Source organism: Brachyhypopomus gauderio, chromosome 8 (assembly GCF_052324685.1).
Source record: "Brachyhypopomus gauderio isolate BG-103 chromosome 8, BGAUD_0.2, whole genome shotgun sequence".
Classification (NCBI taxonomy): Eukaryota; Metazoa; Chordata; class Actinopteri; order Gymnotiformes; family Hypopomidae; genus Brachyhypopomus; species Brachyhypopomus gauderio.
The window spans coordinates 21,720,527-21,742,356 of record NC_135218.1 but is presented as its reverse complement, the minus strand read 5'-3'; the positions used below and the strand labels follow the sequence as shown (position 1 = coordinate 21,742,356).

General features: G+C 43.3%; 2 protein-coding genes across 3 annotated transcripts in view; both read right to left on the bottom strand.

Moving 5' to 3' along the window:
* Window positions 1–779: 779 nt before the first annotated feature.
* On the bottom strand, window positions 780–10,525 carry znf207b (zinc finger protein 207, b). The gene is made up of 12 exons (XM_077015436.1): window positions 10,370–10,525; window positions 9,637–9,763; window positions 9,409–9,547; window positions 9,156–9,326; window positions 8,877–8,952; window positions 8,717–8,787; window positions 8,339–8,481; window positions 7,355–7,564; window positions 6,988–7,135; window positions 3,383–6,719; window positions 2,853–3,191; window positions 780–877 (listed from the first exon to the last, which is right to left on the bottom strand). The coding sequence occupies exons 1-10, from the start codon at window positions 10,408–10,410 to the stop codon at window positions 6,583–6,585; spliced, it is 1,263 nt and encodes a 420-aa protein (XP_076871551.1). The 5' UTR covers window positions 10,411–10,525; the 3' UTR covers window positions 780–877; window positions 2,853–3,191; window positions 3,383–6,582.
* Window positions 10,526–11,139: 614 nt separating this feature from the next.
* Window positions 11,140–21,830, bottom strand: part of rhbdl3 (rhomboid, veinlet-like 3 (Drosophila)) — a 38,470-nt gene continuing 27,779 nt past the window's right edge. For both annotated transcript variants that reach the window (XM_077015429.1, XM_077015430.1), the window contains 3 exons: window positions 19,827–19,927; window positions 13,477–13,537; window positions 11,140–13,270 (listed from right to left, as the gene is read on the bottom strand). In XM_077015429.1, coding sequence (XP_076871544.1) covers window positions 12,999–13,270; window positions 13,477–13,537; window positions 19,827–19,927 — 434 coding nt within the window. In that variant the 3' untranslated portion in view covers window positions 11,140–12,998. The remainder of the gene's footprint in view (window positions 13,271–13,476; window positions 13,538–19,826; window positions 19,928–21,830) is intronic.

Below are 21,830 nucleotides of genomic sequence, written 5' to 3'. Positions count from 1 at the left end.
ACGCGTGTCCAAAACCTCCTCATACCCAGCTGTTGCGCTTTTAAGCAAGATATGTTACAACAGCTAACAGGAAACAGCGTTACAACAATTCCTGTCTGACCCCTTCTGCATGATGTGTGACGAATGCCATGTGATGTTTTGTGCCCCATGGTCAGATATCACAATAGTGGTGAGTGAGACGCTGATAAGGGAGTGTGCTGAGGGGGAAGATAATGTGGTATTGGGAGATCAGCGGCAAAGTGCCTTGTTTTGTGCATTCGTGTAGGGGTTCTCCTTGTGTGGCTGTGAGTATAAACTGCCGTGTGTAGAGTCTTCAGTCAGAAGGCTCAGGAAACCATTACCATCTCTCGCTTTAGTTTGATGCACTCCGTTCATCTCCTCGTACACGGGAACTGCCAGTGCTTTTGGTTGGCTGGACGGTTTCTTCTGAGAGACACAGAGGAAGCGGGCACAAGGGAGGAGTTCACACACACGCTCCGTATCACTCAGAGGTGTTAAAAAAAAAAAACCCCAACCGTCTCTTACAGCACGCGGGTGTAAACAAGGTAGTCAGCACATGGGTGAATCAATCAAAACAAAACTGACATTTTTTTTCAGGATGAGATTTGTCAGACATAGCCTCCCCTTCCGCTGTTTGCCCTTCTACTGATTAAAACACACTGGCACAAAGAGGAGAGACGCTGACTTAAAAAGTGCCATCCAGTAAGAGAGTGAGTGTTGCAAATCAAGTCAGAGTCCTACAGTACGGTGCTACAGTCGCAGTACACAGTCATACTCACCCAGATGGTGACAGCGAAGCCCAGCACACAGAGAAAGAGCAGTCCTGAGGCAGCAGACAGGGAGTACACCAACGCCTTACAGATGCATGGTTCACGAACTACAAGAAAGACAGAATGGACATCAAAACGTTGTACGTTATTACTATGCACGCCACCCCTGGTCTTAATATATTCGTCTGTGCATTGTGGAAGAATGTCTGTTTAAATACACAGAGACTTTGATTGATGCACCACACGCATGCTTGGTCAGCCCGTTTCATTTCAAAACTGAAGGTACATTCACACTTTCATTTCTTAAACAGATCAGAGATGGGTAATGTGAGGCCATGTGCCCATAACATTATTTGCGTGTCTGTTAGAGCTTTAGCACTGTTGGTGTGGGCTCTCGCCACACCTGACACCTACTTCAAAAAGCCCCTGTGAAGATGTGCTGCTCTAAGTAGTCCCTGCTGCTATAAACAGATTATCAGATTGTTTGGTTAAAAGCTTCTAGGCATGCAAACATCTCTCGATTTAACAAATAGTACCATTCACCTGTTGCATCTGACATTTACCAAAATGTAAAAGCAACACCCTGTTGCATCTGACATTTACCAGTTTAGACTAGTTTACAAGATTATAGTTTAGAGATTTCAGCAGTTGTTTCATTGCACCCAGGTTCTCTTGATATATTTCTCTGCATATTTCTGAGCACCTCATGCTGATTCCAGATCAGGATCTGAGGTCATCGAGCAGTTGACTGAAGGATGGCTGAAATGGTTTCATAGCCACTCTGTGGCAGACAGCGAGATTATTAATGCAGTATTTAATGTGATATTACAGCTTCTCACCTATTTCTGTCTGGTTTGAAACACCCACCATTGTTCACATTGTGGGGAACTTTCGTTTCTAAAAGGTATGATCAAGTGGTACTTGAAATATCATCGTGTAGGCCCACTAACAGAGGTTTTGTTCTCCTGTAAAGGTCGGTCTTCAAACTTTATTTCCACTGGTATTTTAACCAGTTTGGTGTTTAGTTCTCAATATTTTAGTTGCCATTTTGCCTTAGAGGCTTTGGACTGAACATTGTTGAGATGATCCTTCAGATGGTCCTTTGAGGAACTCATCATGAAGCCGGAAGGCGAAATATTCCTCTCCATCCTACAACGGCAGGAGCATGGCTCCTCTGAAACGGCAGAGCGTACTGTGAAAAGTGCAACATGCCAGTCTGTAAAAGCAAAGCCCCTTAAAAAAATGCTGCAATACTTTTGAGGAACAGACGTTGGCCTGAAATAGAGTTTTTCATGAAGAAGAAATTCACAACATGCAATGGTCTGTAATAAAAACTAGTTACTCAAGGAGCAGGAGAAGAGGAAGGCTCAACACCAGAGACAAATTCATGCAACTACATGAGAGACACGGGTAAGATGAGCTTGCAGATGGACACTGTAATTCTGCATGCTCTGGTGGCTTGAATGCAAACTTTGCATGCAGGTTGAGATGGTCCCAACATAACGTGAAGGAAATTATTATTTTTTTAATTATCGGTGCAGCAAAACAACTAAAAAAAACCCAACAAACTAAAACTCCCACTTTGTTCAAACGAGTCACTGATGAAGCATTCGTCAAGTGGGGTGGAAAGAAGTATTAACTTTTTTAAACACCGCAGTTCCCCCATTACTGCAAGGTTGTAGTTTTTCTTAACAGCGTTCTTATTTTATAGCAGCTGTTGGAGACTGCAGATGGCCAAGCACCGTTCTGAAATCAGAACACACCGCCTGTTTGAAAATAGAGGTATTAAATATCACATTTTGCATTTTATGAATATAAATGGACTTCTATAATTAGATTGCTTTTCATTTAGAGGTAGAAAAACTACAGATAGACTGTGGTTGTTAAACTTGCAAATGCAAGGTTTGCTTAAGTTTAAAAATCATGGCAAGAATACATTCACTTTACCTGCCCTGTGTGTGTGTGTGTTTTCTCACTGTTTGTACACAAACTTCGTTTATAACAGTTTTTATCCTTAGGTGAATAATAACAAAGAAAACAAATTGTTACGATATCTTGTCAAGGGTACTGAGGTTTACTGACCAGGGTCTTCGACGTAGAGGAAAAACTTCACAGTATCGTTATAAAAATGTGTTGGTCGCTCGTAAAAGAAAACACAGCTGTATAGGTTGGTGTCGGCTCCTCGCAGGTTTGTGATGCTCACAGTCACATTTAGGGGCGATTGGTTTTTCTCCACGGAGATTCTGTCCGCTTTGTCGTGAATAACCGGATGAACGTCTAGGTTATAATATAAGACTTTTGCAGGTAGCATCCAGTCCCGATAGAGACTTAAAGCAAAAGGTTTATCGACCTTTTTGGACACACAGGTAAACTTGACGGATTCGTTCCTTCGCCTGTGGAGAAACTCTATTTCTCCATACACTGGGAGAGAACAGACATAGTCATATGTTGTGATAGAACTATATAGTAAACAAATCTATTAGCATTTGAGGTCACAAGTGTTAGTTATAATTGTTAAATAACGCGTACGCAGTATGTTCATTGTATTCTATTTTTATTAAGGCAAACTTCAAAACTACACACCAAACACAGGCATGAAGAAATTTACTTACCAGTGACTGAGAAGGTGACAGCAAACCACACAAAAACATGGGAATACTTCATTATGGATTTCTCATTAATTAATGCGCGTTTACGAAACGGTCCAACCACTAACAACCGAACTCGCTTGAATGCGTGAAACGATATCTGGCGTGGCCCCCGTGCTTCGTGTGAAGGGCCTCAACCAACCAACGAGAAGCAGGAAATTCAAGTTCACTGTCACGCAAATGTTGCAAAACAACTGCCTCTGTTCCACAAAACGTCCCTTAAACTATGTGTGTATATATGAGTATGTATGTATGTGTGTATATACACACACAATATTGCCAAAAGGATTCACTCACCCATCGGAATCAGGTGTTCCAATCATGTCCATGGCCACACGTGTATAAAATTAAGCACCTAGGCATGCAGACTGTTTTATCAAACATTTGTGAAAGAATGGGTCGCTCACAGGAGTTCAGTGACTTCCAGCATGGAACTGTGATAGGATGACACCTAAATATTCCACAGTCGACTGTCAGCTGTATTATAAGAGAATGGAAGTGTTTGGGAACGACAGCAACCATGAAGTGGTAGGACACGTAAACTGACAGAGAGCGGGGTCAGCAGATGCTGAAGCACATAGTGCGAAGATGTTGGCAACTTTCTGCAGTCAGTCACTACAGGCATCCACACTTCATGTGGCCTTCATATTAGCCCAGGAACAGTGCGCAGAGAGCTTCATGTAGTGGGTTATATATACACACATATATACACACACACACACTGCCAAAAGTATTATATAAACCCACGGTGGTTTTGTAGATCAGATGAACCAAGTTTGCGTTAGGTCCATCAGCAATACTATCTGAACCGCATCATAGATTGAGACTACTGCATGCCATTCAGCTCATTTTACTGAATTTACTGAAACAGCATTTACATTTCTGTACATTCAAAGACAGATAAGAGGATCACTTCATTCTGTGAGGAGCGATTGATGTAATATCCACCAAAGTATATCCGAGAAATCATCCTTCCTGGAGCGCGACTGACTCCAACAAAATGACCAGTGATTCAACAGCACTTTGCCCAACAAATAATTCAAACAGCTCTGAAGCTTTAAAGGAGATGAATGTGTACTCCATTGTAAAAATTCCATCAGCTCGGCCCGCTGATGAGATGCCGACGTGAGGTTGGCACATCGTCTTGTGTTTACGGTCCCTTCATCCTAACGTGTCAAAGTAGTGACCCACCACCTCAGAATATCTGGATGACCATATAGCTTACAGATGGGACCCATCAGATTTAAACTAAATTTCAAGCATTTATTTTTGATCGCACTGCACCGAAATAGCATATTTTAGGTAGTGTAGTTTACACCAAACCCTACCATAACATTCACTAAAAGCACATCCTTTTACTCTTGATGTGGATCTGGGCTTACAGACTGGCTTAACCTACAGTTCTATTTTAAATTTCATTAGTTATATCACGACTCAGATCCAGAGTGGCTTATCAGGCCCAGAAAAAACTATTGTGAAACAGAATTACAGATAATGTCAGGCTATGGCTAAAGTCATCTTGTTTGTTGGCATCTTGGATGAAAACAAACCAACTCTGGCAGGCCAGGGACAGGGTAATTCTGATTTGGTAGACACATAAGGAATTTAAAACTATGAAACCTGGGAAAGTCCAGATGTGTATGAGGCTAACAAAGCTAGAGAATCAAATCAACAAGAACCACAAGAAATCCATCCTTAACTGTTTGACTGAGCGACAGAAATGCAATTTAATCAGCCACCTCACCCAAATATGCATTTAATATCTCAACACAGTGATGTAATTTACAACACAAACCTTGCAATGAAAAAAAAAATCACAAACAGAAAGAGAAGGGCATGAAACAAAGAACTAAATCTTATCTTTAACCGTATACTTCTGCATATTGCTTAAGAATAGAGGAACTGTGCTTTCGGATGCATTACCAGAGAAAAGAAGACGGCGCAATTCCACTTTACTTCCCGTCATCCTCACCACATGGTGAAGCACCTTACCTGCTGACCACCGAGTCTCCCTGCTCTGGAGCCATTTTATAACCAGTCCAACATATTAAAAACAGGCACGTAGGGCTGAGTGACACGGCCGATGACTACCATCACTGGGATGGCAATCAGCATGCACACTAAAGAAATTTACTGGCATTAAGTGGAATAGTTATGCAGGATATTTACAGTTTAATAGGGGAAATGAAAATCATCCCTCATTTTACCGTAATACCTAAGCAAATAAACCTCTGACCTGAATGTCTTAAACATGAACATTGTGAAGGTTGCATTTGCGATTATGCACCAACGTTGTGCGCTCCACACCACCCAGCCTTACAAGCAAGACAAAAATGAAACCCAGTTAGAAAGATTCTGAAAGTCTGTCATGCAATGTAAACATAGACAGAGTCCCGGTCTTGTACAGTAAGAAGGTGTTGCAACTTACTTTTTAATCGTTTCACCTCTGAGCATGGAGAGAGCAACATTGCTTCTGCAAGGGCAGACACACTGTGACACACTAGTACTTGAGTAACTGGGATTACTCTTATTAAATGTTAGTATTGACTTATGGCTTTACCTAAAGGACCAACCTGCCTGACGAATCCATGGTTCAGTGGAGACACTCAAAAAAACAAACAAAAACCCCTCAAAAACAAAGCAAAGTTGAGAGGAGAAATAAAACGAAGCAGTTTTATTACAATTCATAATGCAAACAAACACCCATTTACTGGAATTGAAACCCTGAATTAAAGAGTGATACACAAAACACAGAACAGCACTTGGAAGCCCTCACCAATCACACGTTGGGGACTAGAAGAGTCCAACAGCGCGTTGCGGCGCTGCGAAGGCTTCACAGGCGCACACCAACGAAACAGAACGATTACTAGAATTACTGGGGACTTGCCTGGAAGCAATGGGGGTTATGAACCACTATCACTGTACGTGTACAACCTGACGGAAACTATAGAGAAGAAAGAAAAGCCACTCTTCAGCCGCACCACTGATATCGATCTCTTCATATGTCTTAGTGCGTGACATTGTCCCATGTGTTGTCTTCGGAGATATACAGGGCATGTTTTTATTTGCCCCTCTGGGTGGGGGGGGTTGAGTAAACAGCATTCTACATGCTCTACATGAGAAAAAGGGGTCACCTCCAAGCATAGCGGGGTGAAGGGTCTGGCTCAGTACCGGCTGCCTGGAGACATGACGGGCGGCCTCATGCCCATAGGTGGGCCTGGGGGCCCGCCCTGGTAAGTGGGCATCTGTCCGTAAGCAGGCATATAGCCCGGCATTCCCTGAGGAGGTGCGCCATACTGACCTGCAGAACAACAAAAGACATGCTTAACAGAAGCCAGGGCATAAAATCTACAAACAACCCAACAAGGCCAAGAATTCAGATGTGGTTATCTTTAGGTTAAGTTTCTGCTCCTTACACTTCTGCATAGACCATTGATGAAAAACCAGTTACTTTTTTCTATCAATGGCAAAACATGGACTAATTACAGGCAAAGCAAAGACTAGTCAAGCATTTGCAGATTAGAACATTACATTTACTCAAAGACAAAGTCTTCTCCGTTTGGGCTCACCATGCATCGGGTGCCTGACGGTAGGCTGTTGTGGGGGCAGTGCTCCTACTGCTGCACTAGAGGGCGCTGCTACAACTACAGCAGCAGGAGGCTGCCCAGGTCTGGGCATCAGCCTCTGATATCTAGGCAGCTGAGCTCGCCTCTCCTCCTTCATAGGTAGCAGGTGGGGGGGGGAGACAAGAAAACAAACAGACCACAATCAGACATCTTCGGATAGGGGTGCAACCTTCCAGTTCAAGTAGCGTTTAACATTGATTTTTCTTACTAAAACGATCCACTTAAAAAAAAAAAAATAGTCACCACTCATCAGTAATCATTACTTACTGTCAAATAGGAGGATAATGACGGAAGCCACTCGAGCACTTACCAGCGAGACATCCTCATCAGGGTGGATCAACTTACTGGTAGCACTGCCGGTGGCGAGGGCAGCTGGCTTGCTGGCGACTGTGGCTGGGGGCTTGGCCACAGTGCTACTAGCAGGGCCAGAGGGGGAGGAGGTGGTCGGAGGCTGGGTGTAGGCTGGGAATGTTGGCTTGGGGGGCTCAGAGCTGGTGGAGGGAGGCCCCGTCTGCTGAGCCTGGGGGGAGTGGAATTTAGGTAGCGTCACATTAGACATCATCTTCAGAGTCTATATAAACGGTAAAAATGAGGCACTGGACAAGACTTTCCCATTATCTACAAACAAACGTGGCAGGTTGTAATGGCTTTTGCTTTTCAAATCAATTGTAGTTTACTGACATGAAACAGCCGTTACCAATGGTTACGAGGCTAAGCATTTACCTCTGCTGAATGAATTTCATAGATTTGTCACGTTGGCTGGGGTGATGAATTTTCAAAGTGACAATTCCAAATTAGTCATCGTGAACGTCTTTGGGCTGACTCCTCTACACACGCCCGTTTCATTTCAGACATTTCAGACTAGATTTCTGATATCCATATAACCATTGGAATATTTCTAAATACTGGAACATTTTGTTATTGGTGTGACATTCCAGTGCCTTACCTGAAATCACACCTTCCAGTGCCTTACTCATGAAATCAAACAACAGATCACCCAAAAACGGAATAAGGTGGCTGACTGCGTGTTCAGTTCAATATGCAACCAATACTGATCATAATAAATGATTGGTTGCAAGACTGTAATCCAGCAATAATTCTATAAATACTCAGGTCTGCCAATAAATAAATGCAGCAAACACCCAGACATACCCCACACCATAACCAAGCAAACAGAACACATTCAACCATCTATGTGCCGACAACCAGGATGCAAGGTTCCTGAACTACAGGTAACATCTATAGACCTGTACCATAATGGAGCCGTAGGCATGTGTACCGGAGTTAACTGTACCTGTACAGCACTGGGGAAGAGCGGCTTGGTAGCGGTGGACTGGGCTGCGGGCACAGCTGGTCTGGCTGGCACTACTGGAACCGCAACTGGTGCTGTCTGGGCAACGGGCGGCATCCCAGGCCTGGCCACATGAGGAGGCATTCCTGCACAGCCACACATGACTGTAACACAGTCCCCTGGACGAGCAGCTATAGTACTGAACAATGTCGTGTTTATATAAATTAGAAAACCAGAATTGTAAAACCAGGGAAGGGATGCTAAGCTAGGTGGGGTATGAACCCTTCCAAAAGGTGAGATCATTCGCTTTTTTTTTTTATAAAGAAAAGAATAAAGATATTTTACTGTTCGGAAACAATGATCAAAAAAATGAAACCCTACCTGGGGGGATGCCCGGCATCATTGGGGGCATTCCATGGCCTGGGGCCATCATCCCCCCCATTGGCATCATGCTAGCAAATGTACACACAAACAAAATTAATGTTACAATAATAATGACACTATAAATTCAAATATGTTCATCTGCTAACTAGTAACCTACCCTGGTGGCATGCCTGGCATCATCGGTGGCATTCCATGCATCATAGGTGGTACACCTGGCATCATAGGTGGCATACCTACACACACACACACACACACACACACACACAATACGCAGGCCTCCATTAATGAACTTTCACAGATGTGCAAAACAGTCACACACACAAAACCCTGCAAACTTTACTACTTCCCAAAGTAAATGCCCCATTCATGAGTAAATTGTTCATTTTGGAATACTAGCATAATAATAAAGAAACTTTGCTTTGCAGAGTATACTTGCCTGAGTAGCTAGCAGGGGGCATGCCAGGATTGGGGGGTACACCTGGCTGGGCCATGGTGGGCATGTAAGCTGTTGGTGGCTGAGTGACAGGCTGCTGGAAGGATGGACCAGGTTCATCGTCATCTTCATCCTCATCGGAGTCATCCTGGTTCTGCTTTTTCTTTTGGCTTTCTGCTCCCAACCAACCAATGACCATCAATCAATCCATCAATTAGTGCAACTGAACTGAGAGAAACCTGCAGCAATTTCATACCCTGAGACTTCTGTTCAAGCACCCGTCTGCGTTCTTGCATATCTTTTTCTGGAATTCCTTCCATGCCATAGATTTCCAACTCTATGTCGGTTCTGCCTGGTATTGCATTTGGAACCCCATCTATTGTTTCTTTGTGCACCTGGAATTAAGTCAACATATTAATGACTCAATGATCTGACAATTAAAAAAATACACACACATACTACTCCTTCATAGTGTGACACTTACCTGCATACAGTGTATAGCTAAACCAGGCCCTGTGTAAAGTTTTTTGTGACATATGTGGCATTTGAAATGTTTTGCTTTTTGATGTTGGATCAGAATCTTCTCATCGTCGAAGTCTCTGTTACAGTACCTTGTACAGTTGATTAAGGTGTGTAGGGTCGTTGTGAGGACACGTAGCTACCAACATATGGCAGCACACAGAATTTAAACAACCGACCGGAATAAGAAATTACCTAGCTAAATAATGTCGCCAAATATACAACATTAACGTGGATTATAACACGTTAACTAGCTAGGTTAGTTGTTATTGTTGTTAGTATTATTGTTAAAGGGACAGTACTCCAATAACTTACTCATCTCTTCTCACATTAGAGAAGTAAAGCCTGACAATGCCAGTAAACTTTACTAGCTAGCAAAACCAGAGCTGGTAAAGGGAACGCCACGCCAAGACAACGTTATGCGGCGCATCTGGTTGAACATTTAAATGCCATTCACCGTCAAGTTCAACAGCAATACGCGAAATGTCGTAACGTACATTTATAGTTTATATCCAAACGAACGAGTCCCGTGATTGTGTGTATTAGCTGGTTAGCACGCACGGCTAGCTGCTGTGTGCTAGCCAACAAAGCGGCCAGCTAGCTCGCTAGTGTTGCTAACTCTGGAGCAAATAATCCGGCTAACAAGGTATCGGTCTTCTGACTTGAAAAACTTCTGTTTAAAAGCTTATAAAGGATACCAGCACCAAGGCTTCATCTGCTTCTTTTTCTTTCGTCCCATTTTCTGCTGTGAAACGCGTTAAGACCTCAGAAAGAGCTCGCTACTTAGACCCCTCCGGATGAAACTTCTCCACTGCCCTGAAAATGGCGCGACCACGGGTGTCGTCCCCGTACCCACAATGCTTCGCTTTAGAGAGGCGCGCGGGCGCGGGCACGTGCGCTAAAGAGATCTTAGCTCTTAGATCTTCAATGCGTGTAACAGACTGTGCGGTTCGATAAATACAATAAATAGTTAAAACAAAAACAAAGTAACAATTGACTTTATAGTAAATTGAAGTATTAGGATTTAGCATGTATGGAAACAGGTACATTTTGCCTGTAGAGAAATAGCCTAGTCCAATGAGACCCTATGATTCAGAGCCGCATTAAAGCGAGCTTTAGCGACTAACCTATAACACGATCTAAAATCATGTTATTTACGTTTGGATATGTGAGACTGTTGTCACAGATTTTTTTTCTTGATATGTGTAATGCAAGCACTATCCATTTTCTAAAATATTTTTATAGATGCCTACTATGTTTAATGGTACTGTGTAAATAGCGCAGGTTAGAATTATACGGGCTCTTGCAGAAGCTTAATTTGTGCATACACATCAGTTCTCTCAAAATAGAACAAAAGAAATCTGAAGCTTTATTTGTCACACACACACACACACACACACACACACACACACACACACACACACACACACACACACACACACACACACACACACACACACACACAGGCAAGGTGCATGCTGAAAGCCAAGAAAACATTTTGTTTCCCCATCATAAAACTGTTTAATGAAGTTCATATTTACATATCAAATCTACAAAATATGCACATGGTTAAAATAAACTGAGTGAGCATCCTCCCAGCCAGTGCCGAAGCAGCCCTTGGTGCATAGCCTAGGATCCATTGCTGCTGGATACAGTAACCATGTTACCACAATGCTGAACACTGACACAGTAAACCTGTTTTTCAAAAATAGCTTAAACACTTACAATTAAAACCTTCTTTTTCTCTTCTGAGCACAGACAACAGCGTGACATGAGGCTGAAGCACTCAAAATTTGAGTGTTTAGTCACTGAGGTTATCTGAGGTTTGGTGTTTGCTAGAAACTGCAGCCATTTAGGCTATAGTATGTCAAAGTTCAGCCTGCACTGTATATCATGCTTTTATAACACCTGTTCTTGGGTCAGTTTTGTTTCGCCACTGTGGTTGTGCATAGACCTAAAATGAGCTCATCTCAAACCAGCCACCAATAGGCAAGGAGACCCAAAACCCAGTTCATATGCACACTAGCACCATCTATGCAGAACACAGAGACAAACACACACTTCATTAGTACAGAACTTCATACATCACCAGTTAATTGCAAATCTCTGACAGTCACAGTCTGTCTGACAACTACAGCTATAAACAGGTATATATATCATATGCAATAATACATTTATACTAGTTTACACTGTATGTGGATCTGCACAGCACTGTTATGTTAGAAATGTTCATGAAAGCCAGTGTGTTACATTCACTGCTGGTACAGAGCATTAATAGAGATATTGAATGCTGGAACAAATAGTTTTAATAAATGGAGCAACTTAAAAGTTCTCTCCTTTTGTTAGGACAAGGACTAAAGTCTCATGATAATGGATTGGGTTCTGAGTAGTCTTTTTCTTTGTGCGATAGTTTTTTTCTAAACTTGGCATATTTTTGGCAATGTTAACAAAAGACAATACTGGAGGTACATCAGCACTCCTTCTCATGTTTTATGCCACTTACAAAAATATAATGTTCACTATAAAGTCAAGCTCATGAAATACTGACCTTTCGCACTAATCTGCTAGTACAAATTCACAAATCTTTATAAATATCTGTAGCTGGACCCCAAGAAATGAAGGAATACTTTGTGCACTGCAGTGAGTTTGAACACGTGAACACGCTCACTGCCTGATCTCAGAGCAGGTCTGCCTTTTTACCTACAAACCATAAAGGAATAATTTAAACACAGGGTAATAGTCCAAGACCAGTTTGAAAGGGTGTCATGCTGTACAGATCACTGACAGCTATAAAGCTGATTTTCCCAGCCGACAGCATTGACGCTCCGAAATGGCTGAAGAATAACTGATGGAATTCTCCCTGTTTCAAAAGTGCAGTTAAGTCAGAAATGCTAATAGTAAAGACTAATGAAAGTACACAGCCAGTAAAGTGTCATACAAATGACAGTTTGTTGCTAATGGCTACTAACTTCCATTTATTGTTAATCACATTAATAAGATATTAATTTAACGATTGTATATGTAACCTTTTTTGGCTTCATTTGTTCACATCCAGTGGAATTCCAATTCTATTTTGTTGTTTTTCTTCTCTTAATTTCTATATTTGTGGACAGCGCTCAACGACAGCGCAGTTTAGGCACTAACACAGACATTGCCAGAGACAGGAGTGAGGTATTTAGCGTTTGGTTCTCAAACCACCACTAACCACAAAGGCTGGTTATGTAGTCACACACACACACACACACACACACACACACACACACACACACACACACACACACACACACACACAACACACCCACGACAGCCCATCTCCCTCTTTCAATTTCATGGCGCTGGAGGTAGCTTGATATCCAGTAGACTATAAGCAAAGATGTTCCAGAAGATTCCGCACAAGACGAAGAGGGCGTAGACGGAGAAGAAGATCCAGAAGAGAGACTGCTCGTGCAGGCGCTGCTCATAGTTCTGGAGCACCACCACGCCCAGGGTCAGGCCCACCGCCACACCCCCCAAATGGGCCACGAAGCTGGGGTTGGGGCAGGGAGGGAATGCCGGAGGGTAAAACCGCAGCCACACTGCACGACCAAATTCCACACTCACTAAGGAGGAGGAGGAGAGAGAGAGAGAGGATATCAAGGAAGAGAGAAATTAGGGAGGCAATTAAAAAAGCAAGAAAGAGAATATCACCAAAAGTGATAAGATTTCATACATTTACAGGAATTTGTTCATGACATTTTACTGTGTTTAGATTTTGAGCTTCGGAACACTGATCTCAACAGTTAGAGTAAATAAACAGCAGGCTTACTGCAGACCAGGGCCATGGCCATCCGGAAGAGCTTAAACTGGCATTTCATCCCAGACCAGTTCTGCATGGAATGAGAGAAATAGAGGAGAAAAGAGGACAGAAGAGGAGAAAAGAGGAGTGGACAGGATGGGAGAGCATTGTGTCAGCATACTGTGTAGGACGATTCCTGTGCTGTGTGAAATAAGTGTTGTGTCCTCTTAAAAGGGGAAGACATCTATATCACACTAGTCAGTCAATTTACAGAGTAGTAATAGCTGCTGCAACAAAGCATGACTGATCCTGGAACAGTCTCAAAGTACTTTGTTTGAGAGTTTTGAATATCTACGAATTGTATAATGTAGGCTCACCCTGCTGATTCTTGGCAAGTTTTGGAGGACTGTACGTAACCTGATCACACACCGCTGCTGACACACTAAAAGTTTAAATCGTAACTGCTGAGCCGAGAGTTGGGGCAGGATTCTCCCTGGCTAGCCAAACCAAGCCAGGTGGACAGCTTTCTCTGAACAAGTGTATTAATATTTAATGACCATCAGTGAACTATTATACAGCCACCTGAGTGCCAGTCAAGGTCAGCGTCCATTGGCATGGAAGGAGAGACCTTTGCCAGCTGAGAAGGTGTGGGAGAAGAGAGGAAGAACCATGACTGATAGAGAAGTGATCTGCACTACAAACACAGCTGGCCTTATAACACCTATTAAATCACCTGCCATTTAGCTGTCGCAGAGCTGTGTGAAATTAGGGCTGAAGATAGCATAAAAAGAGACGCTCAGGGGTAGATAAGAGCACTTAGGCACAAGTGCGCACACACACACACACACACACACACACACACACACACACACACACACACAGGATTTTTGAACATTACAGGGAAAGAAGGGAAAATGCTGGAATGTGAGCAGAGTCTGAGCATGCTTGATCCAATTTCCACGCCGTATATCATACAGGCTTAACAGTAGCTCACAGCCATATATATATATATATATATATATATATACACACACACACACAAATATGCACACATGCACATAGAGGTAGATGATGCAGAGGTAGTAAAATTACATTAAATTTTGTCCAATGTGAAATGTTTTGGTACAGCTAGATAAACATTTTCAGAGCCGTCTGTTTCATTTATGTCCAAATTCCACCCAGCTTTGGAAAATACATGGAGCATGTCAGGTTGTGCCAGGCACCCAGACAGAGGGACACGCCCATTGCCCCCCCCCCCCCCCCCCCCCCCAACACACACACACACACACACACAAACACTTCCTTTCCTCGGTCTCAGTCCCCTGATTACTGATAGCCTGCTTTCTCTCTCTAACATAAACCCACAGGAACGCTTGTCCCTTGCTGCTGTCTCCCCGCTGCTGATCAAGACTCCCCGAGTGTTACCGCTGCTCTGTTGTGTCCCCCAAGCTACACTCACCTTTCACCTTTCCCCCCCACTTGTTAGCTAGCTCGCTGCTGTTCTCTGTGTTCACTTTATTATGGAGAATAATGATAGTCAAAACATGTACTTGCATCTCACTCCTCCCTGCACCCATTATGGTGCACAACACATCTTGATATGAAGATGAGTTTTCCGGATGGTTGAGTTGCATCTGAACATTCTGGTTTAAATAGCATCATCCATTCTGAACGCACAAATTGTCATTCTTATTTAATGTATAACGCAAATGCCAAAACCTCTTTTACTAAGGCAGGTGCATCTGCAGTGAGGATGATATCTTCCTTCTGGGCATTTTCCATTCAGTTTGTGTTTGTAATTCTTAGTTTTTTTGCACATTGTCAAAGTTTACAAAAACGGGGTGGATGGAACCCCCGCCCCCCAAAAAATAAAATAAAAAGAAATATCACAATATATAATCAAAAGAAAAATGATAAATCCAAAAAGCAAAAAAGAGTGAGTGTTAAGAGAACTGATGCACTGACAAACTAACTGGTTTTACAAAATGAATTGTTTTACTGTATTTCAGTCTACACATAATATGACAGCTAATACTAGACTCGAACACTTCAAAACCTTCCAGGATGGTGCACAGACCACATCCTTCTTAAGGATTCTCCACTAATCTCCTACAGACAAGACAAAAACATCAAAGGCATGCTTGTCAACAGTGAGATAAATGATAAATCCAATAATAACTGTGGTTATGTAGCCTGCAACTGTTCTAGATGTGCTACATGTAAATTTATTCATGCTAAAATAACCAGCCCTAAAGGATTAACTGTGATCAGCCATTTTCCTCGTGCATCACTGCAAGAGATGTCTAGTGCATCTTTTGACAAGAGATGTAATAAACCAGTTTGCTGATTGTTTCGTTGAATGCTTTCAGACCAGAATAAAGGATTTGTCATTTCCAATGGCAAGACAATATAATATTAATATACACTGAATTGATGACATACACCTTCTGTTGCTGATTGTTGCTATGGCAACAATGAAGTTCAGAAACAAATGACCTCTCATGATTACCTTTCAATAACCTATAGTAAAATAACGTTCTGACACTATTTGCCTGAATGAGGCACAGAGAACTTGCCTCATTATTAATAATTTAGTGCTGGAGGAAGTTGCCATATTATGGTCTGAGCTCAGTTATTCATTGAGCCTGGTTAAAAGAGGAGGTGAAGCTGTAGCACTTCAACGGGTGAACGAAAGTCGGGCACCTGTTCCTCGTTATATGCAGCCTACCTAAACTCTTTTCTTTGGCAGAACGCTGCCTGTTTCGTTGGCAGTAGGCTACCTGTCCCCCTGTGAGAGAGCATACTGGCAAGTCAGCTACGTGATTCATGCTGTGCAGTAATGCATGACAAGAGAGCACCGTTTTAAAAGTCTATGCTTCTGAAAAGGAAACAGCTCGTGTGCCCAAACATCCTGCCTCTGAACATTCTTTCCTTTTGGATGTTCCCAGGAAGGAGATATGCATGGACATGGAGAGGTCTTCGCTGAGGGAAGCTATCAAGAACCAGCCTTCAGCATTCGCCACACTAGGTGTTTCACAAGGGCAGATTCTTCACTTTGAGGCAGTAGCACATGATTGCCAAGTCATGAGGAGTTTCCAGTAGCACTTGCACGTCCCTGCAGCCACACCCATCATCATCATCATCATCATCATCATCAGTACGATCACTACTGGATGAACCTGGGGCGTACATTGAGCTGTTTCCAAGTCTGTTTGGGCAGTTTGTAGAGTCTGTTGTCGGTCAGGTGGTTCTGGAGCAGTTCACCACCCTCATCCCAGAAGGAACTTCGAAGTCAATGTCAAATTTATTTGTACAGTGCTATTTCCAAAGTTGTTGTCACAAAGCAGCTTTATATATATGTCCGAATTCAAGTCCCCAGTGGGCAAGCCAAAGGTGACAGTGGCAAGAAAAACTCCCTAGAGCATGAGGAAGAAACCTTGAGAGGAACGAAGACTCAAAGGGGGAGCCAGCTTCCTCTGGTCGACAATGGACACCGTTGCTACTGCAAAGACTCTGGACATCTCCTTTCATGATGCGGACTAGGAAGGCATGAACTGATGAAGTGTGGTGTGTATACACAAATATTGACTACCTACTAGTGCCTTCAATAAAATTCCAGGAACAGAAGATCCTGTGGTAAGTTAAGAAATTGTGATTAGTGTTTAATCGCCTGCTCCCTGATTTTGAAAATGAATTGGCAGCAATTCAGGGGATGAGTAAAGTGAAGCATTCTGGGTCCATCCTGGACTGAACCAGAGGAAGGGGCAATGCAACGGGACCAATACTAATCCCAAAAGGCACTAAGGCTGCGTCCTAAATGGCATACTTAAACAGAGCACACTAGATTTGATTTAGTATCCACTGTTCAACTGTTAAAGAAGTAGGCTCTTTTAGTACACGAGCGAGCAATATGTACACAAAGCCTTACAACTTTTTTACCAGGATCATTTTGATACTAACCACAGAGGCTGAGCAGCAAATTATTGTTTAATATTTATTTGTACTATTACGTTCTATTATGTTTTATGTAAAAAAAAAACTCATTATTTGGGGTTGTACTATTTTTAATTAAAATTATCTGGCTGTATCTTTCTTACACTTGTAAACAGCTGACTCGGATGTTTTCCCCTTCGCCTTCGAATGTCTCTGCTGCTCCAGTAGAATCATGGGACAGGACAGTGTGCTGTGGTTGGCATTCTTGTCTTCCTGCATATGTCATCTGGGGACATACTGTTAAATGAATACTATGCATTCGGACACCCCACCCATACTCAGGCACGCATGGAAGTGTGCAATTTTGGATGGACCCTAAAGTCTCGCAATCCTGTGCACTCTCAGCTGTATTTCTTATAAGGGATCTCTCTGAAAAAGTCTCATATTGATACCATGACGAATGTTTATGACCAACTCGGAGTGATCGCTTTATCCCGGAGCAGTACTGTCTCATCCCTTCTTGATCATTGAAGATCACCTATATAGAGTGATGTGGGACACTCGGCTCCTAACTCCAAAAGGCCTCAGGAAAACTTTTCATGTGGTCCATAGTCACCCCATGTCAGGGCATTTGGGTCAGGAAAAAATACTAAACCGCCTAATGACCTGGTTTTGTTGGCCCAGCATTCTGGAGGATGAATGCAGGTGGTGCGCACTGTGCCTAGACCACCATTTGGTGAATCCTGTGGTCCCAAGAGCACACTTGTCCCCATTCTCCATAATCGAGGTCCAAGTTGATCATACCTCCATAGACCTAATGGGACCATAGGAGCACATGGACGGAGATGTTGCTCTGTGTTGCTCTCGATGGACTGGGGCCCGCTGGGCATTATTGCATTATTGGGCCTAAATATTTAGACGTCATAGACCTGCTCACTGATCTCACCAAAACTGGGGCTCCAGAACCAGTCCAATGGATGAACTGGTGCCAGCAGGCAGGGGACCTCAGGGGGCCTGCGGAGTTCTCTGTCTGTTTTGTATTACAGATGGTTGCGTGGCACCGAGGGTCATTTTGCCCCAGGTGATTGAGAAAGAGGACAGTCTGGTGCTGCACATTAGTGGGAAGCTATAAATTTGAGTGTACAAAGTCAGCAGTGTAGACAAAGCGTGTTTGGTCATGGACTGGGTGGTCCTCAGCCTCTGGCACTACCATCTGGGATGCTCGTTCATAGCCTGTTCCAACCACACCCCACTCCAGTGGCTCTACTCCATGAAGGATGCTAATCATGACACCTCTGTTGGTATCTGGCACTTCAGCTCTTAAAGGTGGATGTGGTCCACAGGCGGTTGGATGCAAATAGTCTCGATTTCTTCTCTTACCACAGGTGGGTTGGGTGCACGCTGTCGGCTGTCAGAGCAATTTTGCAGATTACACTTTTACAAATAAAGATTGTTTCCTGTCCTGTCTTGGAACATTTTTACTTTGTTGATCAGTGTTTCATAACAATTACAATAATAATCACACCATTATTTACTTAGAAGTGCTTAGAAGTGCTCATGCTCTTCATCCCTGAAAGACCTTCGGCATAATGGTATACGGATCTTTTTTTCCAGAAGAAAGATAATGTTATCTGGAGAACACATAGAAACAAGCTTCATGTTTACTAGCAATTTAGTGGGAAGGTCAGCATGCGCAGGAATGGGGATCAGACCTTCATAACGCCTTTTAAAGTCCAAAAGTTAATTTTTCCATCTGTGGAACATTGCTCGCTTGCGGCCCGTGCTGTCAGACAAAGACGCTGAAATCTTGGTCCATGCCTTCATCTCGTCTCGCTTAGATTACTGCAATGCACTTTTTCTTGGCCTCCCTAAGAAATACAGTCTCTCCAATATGTTCAGTATTCACCTGCTGGAATTCTCACACACGCTAAAAAATCACACCTATTCTTCATCAGCCAGCTTCACTGGCTACCCATCCCCCTGCGTATATAGTTTAAAATCTTGCTCCTACATCTCTTAATGGTCTGGCTCCGGACTATTTAGCACAACTTCTACACCCCTATATCCCAAACCGAACACTTGGGTCCTCAGACGCAGGTTCCGAAATACAAACTTGTTTCTGCTGGCGCTCATTCGGTGTAATGGCCCCAAAACTGTGGAATGCCCTCCCCCAACATCTTCGCCTCTGTTCATCCTTTTCTTCCTTCAAAACTCAGCTTAAAACTCACTTTTTCTCTCAGTATTTTCTCTCTTGCACCTAGTCATATTGTGTTTTTTTTCTCGTAGGTTTTTTTGTAAAGTGTCCTTGGGTACTAGAAAGGCGCTATACAAGTTAAACTTATTATTATTATTAATAAATCTGTGTAAGTGGTGCTGCTCTGAGGTCTGTATTAAACGACTACAAACATAGCACTGTGTACACCTGCATGCAGTAGTGGGTGAGTTACCATGACGACATTGGCCAGGTGGGCAGAGACCAGGGCGTAGACCCCCCCCGAGGAGCCGATGACAGGTGCGGTCATGTCTGCCACAGATACAGCCAGGGAACCTGCAGAGAATGAGTCCAGCTGTCAGTAGTATCGATGCTACCAGCGCATTCCTTCGTGCCCCGAGTCAGGTAATCAACATCTGTGCTCATGACCCCGGGCCGACAACGACAACGACCTAAATATTCCATACAGAACAAACCGAATAGCATCATCATCCTGATGACATAACTGCTGATTATGATGAAACATCCTACAGCCCATCTGCCTACAATGAGCCATGCTGTGTGTGTGTGTGTGTGTGTGTGTGTGTGTGTGTGTGTGTGTGTGTGTGTGTGTCTGGCCAAAGTAATACAAAAAAAAACAAAACATGAATATTCTGACACTTTTTAATGATCTGTGAGAGAAAACACCTTTTTAAGTGTTTACATGAAAATGAAAGACTACAAGAATAAAGAGGTCAGTTTTGTTGGTCAGATCTGAGTTAGGACAATGCAGCAAGCATCACAACACTGAGTAACAGCTCAAAGGAAGTCCATCTTAAGCACACTATTCCAAACCCCTGCAAACATGCTACTGAGCACACACGGCGTTAGATCTCTATTTCACTTCCTGTACTTGGCTGACATCATCTGTCTGCTCTGGATGTCAGGTGTCCCACCAGGTGACCCCTTTTTACACCTCAGCTGTGACTGATGTGGTAAGCCACCTCCGGTTCTCAGAAGGTTCCTCATTTAGACTGTGAGGGGTGTCGACCCAGATTCCTCCGAGTCAGTTCCGCCGCTCCGGTTACGCCCCTCCGAGTTACCTTCAGCCCATGTTTGTACTGTAACGCAGCACAGTAGATGACAATCGTGTCCCCCTGAGGGACACTGTATTATGCTAGCAGCTGTTTGCCATACTGAGCACAGTCAACGGCTCATGCAGACAAGAGCAGGAGAAGCCACTGCAGTGAAACGCCGGGACAGCGGGTTTAACGCACTGTAAAGGTTCACTCAGCTGCTGAAATGATTTAATAAAAGAAAAGCCTGAGGTGTTGAATTTTAGTATGGTTCAGGGGTTTACAACTTTACTCACAAACAGGGATGTCTGCGGAACCTACAGTGGGCATGCTTCACACTGAGATGAAAGAAGACTCACTTCCTGTCATTACTCTCTACAAATGCAAAATTATATGGTTTATTTGCGTGCATACACACACACACACACACACACACACACACACACACACAGTGGCGGACTTAGCAATTTGGGGGCTCAAGGCGAATTTAGCTAGGGGGCCCATCAACATTAATATGCGAGAAATAAGTTCAGGTTCACACTACACGATTTTAGGCTGGTTTTTCAGTCGCCGACTGTTTTTGTAGATCGCCGACAGAAACTTGTGGTCGGAGGCAAATCGGGGATCATTCGGCGCTCGCTCAGTGTAGTGTGAACTGCTGAAAGACGCTCGCCGAGCCGTCGCCGAGTGGTCGCCAACTCATCGCAGACGACCGGCAGATATCTAGCATGTTTAATATGTAGCATGTTTAATATGTAGCCCAGTCGGCGACTGTGAGTCAACAGCAGCGTCTAGCTTCATACAACTTTACTACAACACTGTGTTTAAGTTATTGTGACAGCACTGGAGAAATAGTGCGATTGACTATATCTATGTTCACTGCAACGGAGAGATGAAATAATTCTGGCAATTTGGGACTATGGAGTGGTTAAACGGTAAAAAAATAATAATAATAACGAAAATGTGGAGTACATGTACATTGTTTTTATCATCTTCGTGGTGTTGCTGGTTCTCGCGAGTGTTTCATTTTCGTGTTCTCGTGTTTTTGGACGGCAGCCAGATGAGTCGGCGATTCCCCAGTCGTTTAATTCGTGAGCCCGCGTTGCCGATCAGTCATGTAGTGTGAAAGCCACAACAACTGAGAGACTCGCGATTACAGCACAACCAGTCGTGTAGTGCGAACG